The sequence below is a fragment of the Suricata suricatta genome, chromosome 7, assembly GCF_006229205.1.
Source record: "Suricata suricatta isolate VVHF042 chromosome 7, meerkat_22Aug2017_6uvM2_HiC, whole genome shotgun sequence".
Taxonomy (NCBI): domain Eukaryota; kingdom Metazoa; phylum Chordata; class Mammalia; order Carnivora; family Herpestidae; genus Suricata; species Suricata suricatta.
The window spans coordinates 3,816,718-3,834,688 of NC_043706.1; the positions used below are offsets into that span (position 1 = coordinate 3,816,718).

The following is a 17,971-nucleotide window of genomic DNA, read 5'->3' on the forward strand; positions in this document are numbered from 1 at the left end:
GTCTCCCTGGCCACGACTGACTCCGCCTGTTCCCTTCTCGTTACCCCATCTTCCTCCTCCACTCTTCACCAGCTCACCGTGGATGAGACATTTCCTCGGGGCCCCATGCTCAGCCGCTAGTAGCTCCCGTGTTTTTATTCCTGGTCTCAGCACTGAACATTTCCTCCACGAGGAAAGCAGCTTGTGACTCGTATTCATTGCTCCAAAATCCGAGTCCTCTGCCCCAAACTCTTAATAACTACTTCCCAAAGCTATGGGGTTCCATTTCGTCTTCCTTTTCCCCATGCGTAAATTCACTGGAGGGGTCTTGTCTGTTTTGATTAATTTGATCTTTTAGCCCTGATAAAAATCTTCCTTTTCAGAATTTTTTCAGAATTCAGCTTTTACATTTCTTGTCTCACCAGAGATGGAATCCATGCTTTATTATTATTATTATTATTATTATTATTATTATTATTATTATTAATGCTGTCCAAGCTGTCAGCACAGAGCCCAACACAGGGCTCGAACTCACAAGCCATGAGATCATGACCTGAGCTGAAGTTGGACATTTAACCAACTGAGCCACCCAGGCACCTCTCTCTTTCACTTTTCAGAATTATCTTAGGAAAGAGGAGTTCTCTTCTCCACCCCACAATCTCTACCTGGAAACAGCAAATGAAAAAAGACCCACCCCCAGCCTCTCAAAAGCAGAGAATTGAGGGGAAACCTGAAGACTAACCTGAGAGAGTGCAGGGTCCTTATTTCTTTCCAATAAACGCCTCCAAGATTTTCAAAATTTTCTACATTGCCTTATATCCCCGGGAGGTAAATGATTACCTCAAAACCTTTAGCCTTTACATTACCCAATGGGAAGATTTTACTGGGTCAGTGGTTTAATCTTTAACTTTAATTGTTTAATTGACAAGTAGACCAGGCTCATTAGATCTTCCTCATGCTTCAGGGCCAGCAGAGGCCCCTTCCGTCTTCCCTAATCTTCTCATCAGAATCCATGGTCCTTCTTTGTAGGATCCCGACGCCCGTACTCACTGTTTACTGTATAGTTCATTCTGTTCTTCATCAGGCTGAGGGTGTGTCCTGTCCCCTTGAGTCCCATCTCCACCAGGACTGTTTGGTAGAACCAGGTTTTCCACAGAGCAGACACTTAGTATCTACTTCAGTTGACTCAACTGACTTGTGGCTTTATGATCATAGCTATTGACCACTGGGCTTTCTGTGAAAATTAACTGCCTGTAATACTGCTCCCTTTCATAGCAGAACATCTCAGAAGATGCACACGTACGTACCTGTGTTCTGTTCCGTTACCTCCGGTTGTAACTCGAGATGAGAAAGCCCTTGGCAAAGCCATCAGTGATGTTCCTTGCTGGCAGACAAGGTTTTGTCTGATAAACCCACTAGCTTTCATCGCCCACTTCTTCCCTGTATTTTTTCACTTGATTGTCACGTGTGATTTGGACCTGATTTTCCTTGTGCCTCATTGGTTCCTCCTTTTGAGTCCTTTTAGCAGGTTCTCATGTTTTCTCTAACTTCTCTTGTTGGCGTGCCCAGGACAGCGTCCTTGAATTTTTTCTCTATTCAGGCTCACTTCCAAGATGAGTCCAGGCTCCTTTCTTACATGCCCTTCCTCTGACGTCTTCTCTCAGCTCAGAACTTCCCCACTTCAGCTGCCTTCATCTCTCCTTGAGTATCCAGGTGGTGCCTCAGTCTTAACATGACCACAAGAACCCTCTCCATCTCCACCTCCACCCTCGGAAGGCACTACCATTTCCCCAGTGAATCTTGCCCCTGACCTCAGAGGCTTCTTAATTATCTGCTCTTCCCCTCGGCACCCAGCGTTCACGCCACCAGTTCTATCAGCTCTACCTTCAGACCTTTCCAAACACCATCACTAGCCGTTTCCTGCATTCCTCACGCAATCACCTGTGTCCAGGGTGAAAAGAATAGACTCTTACCTGGCCCATTCTTTCTCCTCTCTTTTAGTGCATCTCCACATGGTATGCAGAATGTTGAAAATGTCAATATGATAACACGACTTACTGGTTTAAAGTCTTCCAGAGACTTCTCCCGAAAATTAAGACAAAATGGGCCAAATTCAGTGTCTGGCAGGTGTTTCCAGACCTGATGATGTGGCCACGCCACTTGCCAGCCTCCGCTCCATCCCCTCTCCCTTTGCTTTCCCCCTGGAGCTCTTTCCTGTCTCAGGGCCTTTACACCTACAGCTCCTCCTTCCAAAAAGCCCAAACCCCCAGGTTGATCTGAAATGTTTTATGATGTTATTTGAAACATAAAACACTTGAAAATATTTCTTCTAAGAAACCTCTAATGTGATGCTTGGATAGTAATCCTAAAAGATTATTAAAAGAAAAAAGTTTGAAGAAAACAACTCCAAACACAAATCTAAAGACGTTGGTTCAAAAACCACGAATGCACTTCTGTGATCCAGGCGGGCTGCCTGGAAAAGTTGCTCGAGAACTCTGCAAAGTGAATCATAGCAGGAGAGTTGGAGAAGACTGGATTTGGGCAAAGAATTTTATTTCTAGTAAATAATAAAAATTACTACTTAGGGGCGCCTGGGTGGCTCAGTTGGTTAAGTGTCCAACTCTTGATTTTGGCTCAGGTCATGATCTCACAGGTCCTGAGTTCAAGCCCCATGTCTGGCTCTGCACGGTCAGTGTGGGATTCCTCCTCTCTCCCTCTCTCTTTGCCCCTCCCTCCACTCTCTCTCAAAATAAATAAACTCTCAAATAAATAAATAAACAAATAAAGATTACTACTTATAAGTTGAGTTTCTAAATTTCCATGTCCTCGCTTTCCTCTCTACCATTAACAGCTACAAAAACAAAATCCTCATCTTTGTGCTCTCCTTGGAAACACACATTTCTGGTCATTGATGTAGGCCTGTGCCTCATCCTTCCCCCTCTTTTTCCTGTCGTGGCTGCAGATGTGAGGTCTGGAGGGGCAGCCCTATGGAAAGACCAGGAGCTGGATGAGAATGAGGGAGGAAGTGACCCCCAAATCTCAGCTTCTTTTAACCACAAAGGTTTATCCTATGTTTGCAAGTCCTGTCCGTTGTGTGTGACTGTCACGGGGCACCCAGTTACTGTAACTCCAGGGCCATGTGATGGATGGGGCGTTGTCTAGAACGTGGGTGGTCTTGTGGCAGACCCAAAGATAAATCATGGTGACCAGGGCTCTGGCTTTAAAAAGTTTTGGAAGTTTTGCCTGGATGTCAATTCCACTCAAATTTCTTGGGGTGGAACAAGCCATATGGCCAAAAGCAGAAAAACTGAGATTGAGACGTATAGCCCTTCCCAAAGGAGGGTCAGGGAATTTTTTTTTTTTTTTTTGAGAGAGAGAGAGAGAGAGAGAGAGAGAGAGAGAGAGAATCCCAAGCGGGCTCCAGGCTGAGCATGGGCTTGATACAGGGCTCGATCTCAGGACTCCAGGATCATGACCTGCGCTGAACTGGAGAGTCAGACACTCAACCAACTGAGCCACACAGGAGTCCCTCCAGGGAATCTTTTTGAACACTAATACAGGTTAATACATCTAGGCTTCTGTTAAACTGTCTTCAGTCAACGCTCCTTTCTGCACACAAAACACAACACCTTCCTTCCTAAGACAGCCGGCTCTCAGTCCCCCTGAACCACAGGACCAGGCCTGATGCTCGACATTTTTATGGCATTATCTCATCAGTTGGAATGCAGCTTCTGTTGTTCCAGAAACCCATGAATTAACAAGATGTCTTCTCTACACACACTCCATGTGTGAGGCTAGAACACAGGCAAGGCAGCTGCTAGCGGGGAAATGCTATAGATGCTGCTGGAATCTGAAATCACACAGGAGATGGAGAGGAGGCCTGAAGGTGGTTCTGCCCCTGACGTTGAGGACAGCAGAGCCTTCAGAACTTTCTTCAAGGTTCTTGGCTCTACCCTCTGGGTGCTTCTTCCTTCTCTGCCATCCTCTTTGGCCATATGTGAAGAGTCCTTGCAAACCAAGCAGACGTCTTGGCCTGCCTCTGACAGTACAAAAAATGGGGGACCCCAAGCAACATTTTAGCCTTTGGTCAGTCACAGCCTCCTGTAGCCTCTTTATTCAGGTTGGTAGCTCTTGGGTATTACATGACCCAGAATGTTCATCAGTTTCTTCTATAATTGATTACATGTGTCAGTAGCCACATCCACATCTCTTCCTGAGATTTGATTCTCAATCTCTATCTCTTCCCCTTCTCTTCCCTTCCCACCTCTTGATTTTGGATACTTTGAGCCTATCAGGCTTCAATAGGAAGTCATCATTTTAATTTCACTTCCTTGGGCCATTTTGCCAACGAAAGTGTTTCACAGGAGAAAGTGTTTCACAGGATGTTATCATGGTCCATTGAGAGGCGGTTCTAACAGTGAGGTGGTCACACCTTGACTTTGTATTTGCACAAGAATAACCTTCAAAAGAACTTTCTTGCTTAAATCATTTCTTGATTTTACTTTTTAGCTGTTGGTATTGAGAAGAGGTCACTTCTTTCAACTCAGGAAGCTTAGAATTTTTAGTTTCTCTCAATTTCTTTCATTCCTCTTTGTAAACCAGCCAATTACTTTTGGATCTGTCTTTTTTTTTTTTTTTTTGGTAGTATTTTGTCAAATGTAGGCAGTGGCCAATCACATGATGTACATGTATTTTGCCAGAAACTTCACCCAAACCGGTAAGGTCTATAGGGAAATTAGCTGTGAGTTATCATAGGTGAAAAATTCTTCTAAATGTTTCCCTGGTGCAAATTAGGGACAACGGTCCTTTTAAACCATAATAACAGTATCTTTTTGTCTTCCTCCCATCCCTGGAGCCAATGCCAAAAAATTGTTTAGTCTTGGCTTTGTTTTGTTTTCGGTCTGTGGTAACATCCTCCGCTCCGCTCTGCACTAATGTCTGCATTGGTTAGGAATGTGGTTAGGCTGTGGGAACCAAGGGAAACCTTCATCTGTGGTGTTTTATTTCCTTTTCCTGTTGCCTGTGTAGGCAGACTGGCATCACTCCATTCCCCATTATCCTCATGCCAGGCCGATGGGCAGCCCCCATGGAAAACATTGCCAGTCTCATGGCAGAGGAGAGAGTATGCAGAAAATTTTGATGGCTAGAAATTAAATATGTTATTTCTGCCTAGATTGCATTGATGAAGACAAGTCCCATGAACCGATGGACAGTGTGTGGCAGAGAGGTACAGTCCTTCCACCGAGGAAGGCAGCAAGTATCTGCACACACATAAGTAGAAGAGAAAAATCGAAAACGCCTGTTTCCTTCTGGCTTCATGGAACTTGTCTCCCAGTTCTGAGGCACCTAGATGTTGGAAAAAAAATAAAATTCTATTTGTTTAAGCCATTCCTTACAGTTCAAGAATTGAGCAGCGTCTAATCTGGTATGAAATTCACCTTTATGGAGTTTTATTGGCTCCCCTTGCCTTTTCCCCACATTTCTGTTTTCTTACATTTCTGTTTTCTTACATTTCTGTTTTCTTAATTTGGATACTTTCTTTTTTCTTTATTAAAAAACTTTTTTAATGTTTATGTTTGAGAAAGAGAAAGACAGAACATGAGCAAGGGAGGGGCAGAGAAAGGGAGATACAGAATCCGAAGCAGTCTCCAGGCTCCAAGCTGTCAGCACAGAGCCCAATGTGGGGCTCGAACTTACCAGCTGTGAGATCGTGACCTGAGCCAAAGTTGGATGCTTCCACTGAGCTCCCCTTGGACACTTTCTTTCTATGTTCTCTTATCTGAAGTTCTGGGGAAGGATGTTACACCTTCTTGTGTGTGTTATCCTGACCCTTGCTCATGCTGGATTGTTTCTGGAATGTTGCATAATTTCTGACTGTGAGCTCATGGTTAGTGAACTTTACTTGCAGAATCTTGTCAGGGCTTAAGGGGTCATTTCTCCAGAGAGAGTTTCTGTTTGCTTCTGCTAAATAACCCTAACCCAAGGCCATTTGTATGTACATCTTATGACACTGGTCTTCCTGTACTATGTCAATAGCATATATGTGAATCAAAAACTAAAGAATGCAGAAGCCCATGGTTATTAATTTTATTGGGAAGTGTTTCTTTTCTACCATCAAGAATATGGGCCAAGAAAGGAAATGTCTGAGCAGGTGAACAGATTCATTTTTTGAGTTTGCCCACCGGAACACCTGTGGCTTATCGTGAGGGTCCTGGCTTAGTGTGACAGCAGCAAGGAGAAGAGAGTCCGTAGTGGGCGCCGTAAGTTTTGTCAGTAGTCAATAACGGAGAGTTATGGGCATAGTCAACGAGTGATGGACATAATTGGAAAGAGACAACTTCGGGGCCCTCTGACTGCTGGCGCCGTACCTTCCTGTCTGGTGCACCTGACTGACCATGTGAGGGTGGGGATTTTGGAATGAGTAAAGGAGCATAGTTTCAGGTGGGATGTGTGTTAGCGTTTGCTTCTGCTTCTTCTTTGTAGAATGGCCTTGGACGTAAACCTACCTGAATTAATGTTGGGTTCTGAGCAGCTTTAGGAACATGGACAGGACAGTAACAGTGGCCTTGGGGCACAACTGCCTGTGAGTCAGGTCCATCTGGGCAAGACTTAGAGAGAGGGGCCCTGGAAGCAATGTCCAGAAGGCTCTGGGGCTTCTCCACATTTATCCTCAGAGGGGCCAGCTGTGCTCTGTGTTTGATCATTGTGTCAGTGATTGCTATTATTGCTTTTAGCAGAAATCTACCCTTTGGCCTGCTCCAGGGAAATGGACTTGGCCCTTTTTGAATGTTAGACCTTTGTCAGCTGGCACTGACGTGTCCTCAGATGGCCTTAGGGAGCTGTTATGGAAGAAAAGCATTTGCTTGCTGGATGTGGGTGTGCCCCCTTCCCTACCCGCCTCTGCAGCCCATCATCTGAACTCAGCTCCCCTCAGGGCACAGCTTTCAGCAGCTCCCTCCCTCAGGCAGTGCTGTAGCGGTGCCCCAGGGCGGACCCTTCCCAGAAGGGAGCTTCTCCTCACACCCCAGAGCCAGCTGGGATTTCCAGAAGCTTCTCTGCCACATGGGGAGCTCCATGCCTGCCCTCCCCAGTAAGGTCTGGGTCTCCTTCTGTTACTCAGAGTTTTCTCACGTCCCTCCAGCCACCTCCTCCTTTCTCCTGTCCTCTGAGTTAATGATTCTTCCTACTAAACTTTCCTCACTCACTTCACTGTGTGGTGTCTCTCTCCTGATTGTTGGACTGATAGAACCATAGACTTGGCTTTGTTCCTATTACTGAATACGGAGCCATTTGGATCATAGTTTGGCCTTACGTGCTCATTATTTAATATTCTCCCAGAGGTGACATCTCATCTTTAATGTAGGATCAATACTGATCACTTTGGAGCATGCTTTTCATGAGGTTTGGCCATACTAGTATGTTTTCTACCTAAATAAAAAGGAAGCGTATTTTTGTGTGATTTATCTGTGATTCCATTTTCTCTCCACATTTTCCAGAATTTTTCTGCCTTTTTGGGGAGGAGGAAAAAACCCATAGCCAACACACACACACACACACACACACACACACACACACACACCCCTGGAAACAGCACGATATTTTATCATCAAACATGATATTGGACTTTAGGTTGCCATATATTCGGCCCATGTTAAGAATACTGTTAGTCTTGTTTTACTAAGCACTTTTTCAGGTAAAATAAGTAATAAGTAGGCACACAGGTCCTTTGAGCAAATTTTGAATTTAACACTGTTTTGGGTCTTGGGATTTTTTTTTATGGCACAAATATTGTTTAATTTGAAAGCAAAATCTATGTTAAGATGTTTGGTTTTTTAAACTTGTGTTTTCAAACTTCAATAATAGTTAATAAAATAACAAAGAGTGAATGAGAGGGTTAGGAAGGGAATACTTGATCATGATATTTTTGGGCTAAAAATAATTTTGTGGTCTACTGTTATTCAGAATTTCCATGTAAATTTTGTACATTATACATGTATATCCAATTTGCTTTCTGTAAAAAATAGACTAATTAGCATCAAGTCAATATTAAAGTGCTTTGTATTGAAAATATAGTCCTGCTTCTTGAGCAATGGGCTTCAGGACCTTATATTGGAAGGCAAGGGAGGAAATGATGTGTGCAACTTAAGAGATAAACTGACTTGAGAAGAGAAGAAAGTTATTCTGAGGAACTGTAGCATCGATGTGAAAAAGATGAGCAAATATTTTCAGAAACAATCTGTTAAAGTAAAACAACTCCAAAATTTATGAATTTCTTTCTACCAAATGTTAGTTCTTTTTTTTTAAAGTTTCATTTAAATTCTAGTTAGTTAATATACATGTAATATTGGTTTCAGGTGTGCAGTTTAGTGATTCAACCCTTGCGTACAGCATGCAGTGCCCATCGCTAGTGCCTCCTCCCTCCCCATTGCCTGTTTCCCCGGGTCCCACACACCTCATCTCCGGTGGCCGTCAGTGTGTTCTCTGTAGGTAGGGTCTGTTTCATGGTTTGCCTCTCTCTTTTTTTCCCGTATGCTCAATTGTTTTATTTCTGAAATTTCACATCTGAGTGAAATCATATGGTGTTTGCCGTTCTCTAATTTATTTCTCTCTAGCTCCATCCATGTTGTTGTGAATGACAAGATTCATTCTTTTTTTATGGATGAGTAATATTCCATTTGTGTATGTGTGTATATATATATATATATATATATATGTATACACCACATCTTCTTTTTTTGAAATTTTATTTTATTTTGAGAGAGATAGAAAGCATGAGTTGGGGAGGGGAAAGGGGGATAAAGAGAGAATCCCAAGCAGGCTCCATACCTCAATGCAGAACTCAACTTGGGGATCAAACTCATGAACCATGAGATCATGACCTGAGCTGAAGTCAGTCACTTAACTGCCCCAGATACCACATCTTCTTTATCCATTCATCAATCAATGGACCCTTGGGCCGTTTCCATAGTGTGGCTGTTGTAGGTAATGCTGCTACAAACACCACCTAGATGTACCCCTTTGAATCCGTATTTTGTATTCTTTGGGTTGAACCTAGCAGTTCAATTGCTGGATGGGAGGATAGTGCGATTTCTAATTCTTGCACTCTCCTTGGGAATGCAAACTGGTGCGAAAACAGGATGGAGTTTCCCCAAAGGTTAGTCCTTTTTTTTTTTTTAAATGATGAGACAAGTTTATTAAAAGAAACAAATGACTGAGTTTCTTTAAAGGTGGCAAATCCCAATTAGATGCTGAATACAAGTGATACCCCTAAAATGGTCATTTTCAAAGGATGAGGTCTTAAAGGCTGGTTTTGCGTTCTCTTCTCCCCTCCCCCAGGGGACATCTGCAAGTGTCTGGTGACACCTTTGAGTCTCATGACTGAAGGGGAGGGGGCAATCCTGTGGTCTCCTGGGCAGAGCCCACCAATGCTCCTAAATATTCTACATCACACAGCACAGCCACCAAAACCAAATATTACACCACCTCAAATGTTAGTAGCTCTGGTGTGGAGAAACCCTGACTTCAACCAAAGTGGCTAAGAAAAGTTAAAGTACCAAATAAACACATCAAGTACCTTCTTTAAAATTGTGAGTGTAACAAAATTGCTACAAGGCCAGCTTAAAATTAAGGCAGAGATGGTAAAAGACCAATACTTTGGGACATTGTATACACTCGGCAAAGGGGAGCAGGCTGTCTTTACAGCAATCTTTACACATTTCATAATAGGATCCAGAACATAAAGCTTACAGTAAGAAAACTGAGGGGAAATTAACCCATACACAAGGTTGGATATCCAATGTGTGTGTGTATTTTAAACACCTACGAAACATCTGTAGTAAAGGACATTATACTCAAATGTCATGAAAATGTAACAATTTTCAAAAAACTTAGAACACAGAGAAGAATATATAAGTAGTTCAAGTTTTTTTATGTTTATTTATTATTGAGACTTAGAGAAACAGAGCATGAGTAGGGAGGGGCCAGAGAGAGAGGGAGACACAGAATCCAAAGCAGGCTCCAGGTTCTGAGCTGTCAGCACTGAGCCCAACGTGGGGCTCAAACTCACAAACCATGAGATCATGACCTGAGCCGAAGCCGTGCTTAACTGACTGAGCCACCCAGGCGCCCCATATGTAAGTAGTTCAATTTGTTTTGTTCTGTTAACCAAAGGTTAGCTCTAGAAGAAGAGCTGGGAAGCCTTTGCACCTGCCCATCTTACACGTCAGTCCTGCATCTACTAGTCTGCTCCCTCGCCACTCCCCTCGTGAATGAGATTATGTCGGAGAAACGACTGTCAGGTAAGTTTATTTAAGTAAAGCCGATTTCAAATTTTTAATACAATGGAGTCTTTTGGGAAGAACAAAAGATGAAATCTGATTAAGGAAAAATATCGGTTATGTGGCATATCTTATGTAAATGTGATTTTTGCATTCATGTTAGCCTTAGGACCAAGTGTGATCAACTATAATCACACTACAGTACCTGTGATTTCAGCACACCTCATAACCACTTGCAGAGGCCTGGACGCTGGCCACCTTACTACGTATGCAGTTAAGTCATGGGAGAGGATGACTATTGCCAGTGGTTTTGTCTCATGTTCCACCACAAAACACATGGTAGTGACAAGGACTGTTTCTTGCAGGGTTTTCACGCTAATGACAATAAAACTATCATTCCACTATTGAACATATGTTGCTGGGCTTTTTTTTCTGTCCATTCAACAATTTTTAGAATGTACCCCATTATCCTCAGTCTACTAAGGGTTTTTAACTTTATAGCACCTATAGCTAGCAAGCATTTTCAAATGTATTTTTAGTAAACATTGTTATGAATACGACACTGTCACAGTGTTGGCTAATTTGGTGGATCACCTTCATGGATGTACCGTATTGAATCATCCTTGTGTTCTGGGGAGGAGCCCAGGAGGCAGTCCTCCAGATCTCCAGCTGCAGACCTGCCGCTTAAAGATCACCAGAAACCAAAGTGTTTTCAAAACTAAGTTTCCAAAACATAGCCTGTGACTAATGATGTCTTCCTTGTTTCTAGTGGCTCTGAATCACACAGTTCCTTGGTAAGACATGATGCATCTTTGGTTAAAATTTCATCGATTCAGAAAAATGTGTCGGAATATTGTTCAGATGCCAATGACATGAGCACCCCCCTTGCCCAATCAGATACTGGAAGAATATTTGTCAAAGTTTGTGGATTATTTGCTGATACAATGGCTACGGATACTTCTCCCTTTTAAGTTTAAACCACATTTCTCCACGATGTTCTAGATAATCAACAAAATCTTAAATCTGGACAGTCAACAAAACTATAAGTAAAGTCCTGATTCACAGCACTCGTTGATTTCCATGGTGTAAAAACCCTACCAGGCTGACTTCTAGTGAGTTGGGAAGATGGGCACAGGAGCGTGCTGTTAAATGGTGCTCTCATTCAGATGGAATTGGTGAAAATAAACTCAGGAGCATAGATTAGAGTAAATGTTGGCAAACAATTGGGAAGTGATGAGTATTTTCACCTGTTGTAAATTTAATTCCTTTAATTGCAATTTTATGTAATTTAATGTTTTCATGATGGTGCTGTTGGACAACTCACCTGCAGAATCACCAAAAAGGTCATGATTGGGCCACATGAGTAGGTTTGCACCCTCCAGAGCCAGCTCCAGCACAACCCTGACTCTGTGGTGACAACTTGTAGGGATTAGGCCGCAAAGGTGACACTTCAGTGTCTTTGATGGTGCTCTTCTGTCTCCCTCACTGGATCTTGACCTGTTCTCTGCATGGCATTTAGTGACTGCCTCACCCAGGCCTGGCTCGGATAGTCTTGTCCTTGGAGAATTTAACCCAGTAGCTCTCATAGATTTTTGTACATATGTCTGCTACAGCAAACGCTTTTTTTTTTAAGCCCTAATGATTACATGAAATTATCCAGTTCATGTATTTGTCCATTTCCCTATCCACAAGCTCCTTTAAAGATTGCCTGGTTTGCCACTAAGTTGCCAGGACCAGGTGCAGTACTTAACATATGGACATGCTCAGTAACCCTGGTTGGATGAGTGTGTGGATAACATTTTAAGTCCGTTAGTACACTGATGTTCCGAGCCTGCGCCCTATACTGCCTAGTGTATTTTTCCTCAATCACCCACCTGGTTCATTTTTAGATTATTCTGTTGAGGGCTTCTGCATTACTCTAGTATTTGAGCTTGGTTTCAAGTTTTCTATGATACTTTTGTCTAGTTTTGATCAGAGTAATGCTAGCTCATAGAAGTTACTGCATTTTTCTATTGGTTTATAAAACCTGGGTTTGTTTGTTGGTTTAAGTTTCCGACAGAAATAGAAGGCATCTGACTAAGAATGTATCATCAGAGAACTGTATTCAGAAGTCATTAGAAGTCATGTATTCTTGGGGCACCTGGGGGGCTCAGTTGGTTGAGCACCAGAGTCTTGATCACAGCTCAAGTCTTGGTCCCAGGGTGGTGAGTTCAAGCCCCATGTTGGACTCTGTGCTGGACGTGAAGCCTACTTTATTTATTTATTTTTTAGTTAATTAATTTATTTTGAGAGAGAGAGAGAGCAAGTCAGGGAGGGGCAGAAAGAGAGAGAGACAGAATCCCAAGCAAGCTCCATACTGTCAGTGCAGAACCCCACATGGGGCTCAATCTCACGAACCTTGAGATCATGACTTGAGCTGAAATCAAGAGTTGGCTACTTAACTGACTGAGCCACCCAGGCACCCCAATGGAGCCTACTTTATTTTTATTTTTTTTAATTTTTAATGTTTATTTATTATTGAAACAGAGAGAAATATAACATGAGTGGAGGAGGGACAGAGAGAAAGGGAGACACAGAATCTGAAGCAGCTCCAGGCTCCGAGCTGTCAGCACGGAGCCCAACACCGGGCTTGAACCCACGAACCATGAGATCATGACCTGAGCCAAAGTCGATGCTTAACCAACTGAGCCACCCTGGCGCCCCTTCTCTCTTTATCATCACTCTTGATAGAGCTTCTCAATTGCATTGAATTTTTTAAGTTTTTTAACATTATAAAAAGAAACCAACTAAGCCAACTGAGCCATCTAGGCACCCCGAACTTTCACCTTTTCTGATATAAACATTGAGTGCTAGATTTCCCTCTTTCTTTTAATTGTATCCTATAAATTTTTTAAATTAAACTTTATTTGAGATAACTGTAGATTCGCATGAAATTATAAAAAATATTACAGATACCATGTACAGTTTACTCAGTACCAAAAAGCACATCTTGCAAAAGTTCGTACGATGTCACAACCACGATGTTGACATTGATATAATCAAATATGGAATACTTCCATCACACCAGGAGCCCTCATGTTTCCTTTTTATAGCACAGACACATCTCTGCCACCCACACTCCATCTCAACTCTTGGACCACTAATATCGTCTCTGTTTCTTTATGTCATGTCAAGAATGTTTATATGAATGAATTATACAGGCTGTAATCTTTTGCAATTGGTTTTTTAAAAATAGATTTTTTTTTAAATTTTTGAGAGATAGAGAGAGACAGTGCAAGCAGGGGAGGGTCAGAGAGAAAGGGAGATACAGAATCTGAAGCAAGCTACAGGCTCTGAGCTGTTAGCACATAGCCCGACACGGGGCTCGAGCCCACGAACCGTGAGATCATGACCTGAGCCGAAGCCAGACACTTAACCAACTGAGCCACCCAGGTGCCCCCAAAATAGACTTTATTTTTAAAAGCAGTTTCAGATTGACAGAAAGATTGGGCAAGAAGTACACATATCTCACATACCTCCTTTACCTCTACATTAGAGTGGTGCATTTGTTACAATTAATGAACCACTGTTGATATATTATTATTAACGAACTTCCATACTTTACATTAGGGTTCACGCTGTGCCGTGCAGCTAGTTCTGTGGGCTTTGACAAACCCATAATGTCACGTATCCGCCCTACAGTATTACACAGAATGGTTTCCTGGTCCCAAAATCCCCGTGCTGCATCTACTCACCCCTGCCCCCTCCCACCACCAATGCCTGACAACCACAGCTCTTCTTACTGTATTAATAGTCTTGCCTTTTCCAGGAGGTTATTAGATTCCTGCAGTCTGTTGTCTTTTCAGATCAGCTTCTTTCATTCAGCAATAATATGCTTTTAAGTTTCCTCCTACCTCTTCATGGCTTGATAGCTCATTTCTTTTTTCTTTTCACTGAAAAATACTTCCTCATGTGGATGTAATTCTCCAGTCACCTATTGAATTGAATTGTGAATAAAACTGCCATAGACATTTGGGAGATGTCGTGACAACTGCTGGATCAAATAGAAAGCTAATGTTTACTTCTGTAAGCCACCGTGTCTTCCAAAGCGGCCGTGCTGTTCTTCAGCACGACCAGCAATGAACGGTCATTGCCGTTGCTCCAGTCGCTAGCCCGAATTGATTGAGTTTCGGCCATTCCGGTAGGTGTGCAGTGGTATCTCATTATGGTTTTAATTTGAAACTCCCTAATGACACATGAGACTGCCAAGTGGTAGTTCATGTGTTTATCTACCACCTGTATTCCCCTTTTAGCGTAAAGTCCTTCGTGTTTTTCATCCATCTTCTATTTGGATTGTTCAGTCATCTTTAGTGTAGTTTTGGAAGTTCTTTATATTTTCTAGCTGCAAGTGCCTGGTCATGTATTTTGCAGCTATTTTCTTTGAATCAATAGCTTGTCTTTTCTTCATCTTCCAAGAAGGTATTAGTCTCTTGTGGCTGCCATAGCAAATGATCGCAAACTGGGTGGGTAAAAAAACGGAAATTTATTCTTGTTTAGGCCTGGCAGGAAGAAGACAAAATCAAGTGTTGGCAGAACTGGTTCCTTCTGGATGCTCAGAGAAAGAACCTGTCCCGTGCTTCCCTCCTGGTTTCTGGAGGCTTCTGGGAATCTTTGTGTTTCTTGGTTTGTAACATATCCCTTTCATCCCTGCCTTCATGTTTCACATTATCTTCTCTTCTCTGTGTCTTCTCTTTGGTCTCTTACAAGGACACTTGTTATTGAATTCAGGCCCTTCTTGGGCCCGTAAGATGATGGGAGATCCTAGATTGCCCAGAACGAACCCAAGTGCCAACGTAGACTCCAAACAGAGCCTGAACATCTGGGATTCAGGAGAATCAGAAGAAAGATGTTAGGAATGATATATTTAACATGTTTAATTTCTCTGTGATAAAGGGAGAGGAAATTCATTTGGGGATTCCCAACTTTTGCTGCCAGATTTTAAAGGGAAACTGTCAGTGATCTAACAATATTGTTATTTTCCAGGGAAAGCAATTTTCTTATTTTGGGCATCGTGTTACTTGGGGGTCATTGTTGTATGATGGTCTTATATTATTGGTTGACTAACACCCTGTGTAAGAACATTTCGAAGTTTAAGATGGGAAGGCAAGTCTATGCCAGTTTTATTTCTACTAGGTAGGAAGTTCTGTGGTCCAGTTCCGCCAAATATCAGGATTTCAGAGGACTTGGAGGGCAAGAGAAGAAACTATAAGTGACAGACCAGCTATGTCACTGCCCTCATATGGATTCTAGCAGCACAGGATAGGATTGGGTTGATGACCCCATGGAATAGAGTCACAATGTCTCATGGTCCAAAACTAGCCTCAAAAGGCCAGCCATATCTGCTCCTTTGGCTTTTTTTAAATTGCCTTATACTATTAGAAGAAAGAGGAAAATTCCATCCCTTAGCTAAAGTTCATGCTGTTTCTCTGCCTCTCAGTCCCTTATTCTCCAGTTATCTCTCAGTGATACCCACGATTAAAAACAAGAACATTTCAGGGGCTCCTGGGTGGCTCAGTTGGTTGAGTGTCTGACTCTTGATCTTGGCTCAGGTCATGATCTCGAGATTTGTGGGACTGAACCCCACATTGTGCTTAGGATTCACTCTCTCCCTCTCTCTCTGCCCCTCCCCCGCTCTCTCTGTCTCTTTCAAAATAAATACACATAGGGACGCTTGGGTGGCTCAGTCAGTTAAGCTTCTGACTTCGGCTCAGGTCGTGATCTTGCAGTTTATGAGTTCGATCCCCATGTCGGGCTCTGTGCTGACAGCCCGAAGCCTGGAGCTGCTTCAGATTCTGTGTGTCTCTCTCTCTGACCCTCCCCCGCTTATGCTCTCTTTCTCTTAAAAATAGACATTAAATAACTGCTCAGCAGTACGGTTCCTTTACCGGGACATCTGCGGGCTGTGGCTGCTTCCGGTGTTCTTACCACACCTCGGGTCGCGAACCTTCATGAAATGGGAGACGCCAGAAAACAGTAGAACAAAACAACATAGAAATCTCTGAATCCTTCCACAATGGTGTACTGTTTCTGAAAACTTTCCTTGAAGTTACTGGTATGCCTGTGAATTTCCCAGTGTGACCTTGCTCATAATATAAACTGTTTTTTAATTAAAATTTTTTTGATGTTTATTTTTGAGAGAGATAGAGACACACAGCATGAGCAGGGGAGGGTCAGAGAGAGAGGGAGACAGAATCTGAAGTAGGCTCCAGGCCCCGAGCTGTCAGCACACAGCCCAACACGAAGCTCAAGCCCACGAACTGTGGGATCATGACCTGAGCCGAAGTGGGACACTTAACCGACTGAGCCACCCAGGCGTCCCCAAAATGTATTCCTTAATGTGTGTTGTAGTACAAAGAATTGAACATAAATTTGCACATTTGAAATCTATCAGTGCTGTCATTCCCAGATTACATGCTTGTGTAACCTGTTACTCACAGCCATGAGGCAGTTCCCCTTGTTTGGACAGTTTCCTAACCGAGAAGCTTCGAGCAGGATTGCTCATTCACCCCTGTGCTCCTCACTCACCCCCTTCAGTGGTAATCAGATATACTTATTTCTCCTTCTGGGCTTCAGCATTGAGCCTTCTTTGTCTTAGTTTCTTCCCAGGATCATTTGTCTTTAATCCACCCACTCCCTATTTTTCCGGAGTCCGATTTACATTTCTTTGACTAAGCACTTGCTATGGCTATCTGACTTCGTAAATGAAAGACAGCCAACATTCACCAAAATGGTATTGGGCATTTTTGAAATATAACCAACACACTCTCCATTTATACTTTTTCACAAATAGGCGTGAAATGTTTGTGCCTTTTATCTTTTGGCAAATTAATTAAGTCACGGTTATAGGTTTCAGGATATGGAAGAACCCTAGAATTCTTGGAAGGAAATCCCTTGCTGGGAGCCCTTAAAATATGCCTATGAATGTGTTGATTTGCTAGCTCCTTGGCTGACCTCCTGTAGGCACACTCTCCAAAGAGAGTTTACAAATCTCTATCATGTGGTCTAGCTCTATGCTCGTTAAAATACTAACCCTGTAATAGGATTCCACATTTTCATTCTTTTTCATGGGATTTGGGTTGTCACAACAGCTCTTGACGAAGTTTGCTCCCAGTCCCCCACGCCCACCTCCCGTGGAAAGTGGCACTTCTGTCCCCAGGAGCCCACTAGGTGGTAGCTCTGTGGACTCCAGGGCCATTGGGAGCTCCACTGTGAACTGTACCGCTCCGTAAGGTCACCAGTATTAGAGAATTTCCAGGAGTCCTGAGTGAAAGAGTTCTGGTTAATTAGATACCTATGTGTTGCTGAATCAGCCACTGCTTAGTGATTTCTTTGTAGGTCACAGCTCTTCTCGGAAACTTTGAGTGGCTCTGAAAAGAGCCTTTGGGTCAGTTTCGGGGTTTCCCCCCTCCCGTCCGGAAGTTAAGATCACTGGCTAGGTGTTACTGCATATGAGACACTACTTGCTCTGGACTTTGTGGTGGTGGCTCTCGGTCTTCTTGGGCAGCAGCACGGCCTGGATGTTGGGCAGCACGCCGCCCTGCGCGATGGTGACGCGGCCCAGCAGCTTGTTGAGCTCCTCGTCGTTGCGGATGGCCAGCTGCAGGTGGCGCGGGATGATGCGCGTCTTCTTGTTGTCGCGGGCCGCGTTGCCCGCCAGCTCCAGGATCTCGGCCGTC

General features: G+C 43.2%; 2 protein-coding genes across 2 annotated transcripts in view; both read right to left on the reverse strand.

The window, feature by feature from the left end:
- The window catches only part of LOC115296182 (histone H2A type 1-C-like), a 185,542-nt gene that overhangs the window by 167,305 nt on the left and 266 nt on the right, over positions 1 to 17,971 (reverse strand). The window lies entirely within an intron of this gene.
- Positions 17,651 to 17,970, reverse strand: LOC115296344 (histone H2A type 1-A-like; the record flags this gene model as incomplete). Its single annotated transcript, XM_029944832.1, has 1 exon — positions 17,651 to 17,970. A coding segment is annotated over one exon (219 nt), but the record flags the coding sequence as incomplete, so codon positions are not given.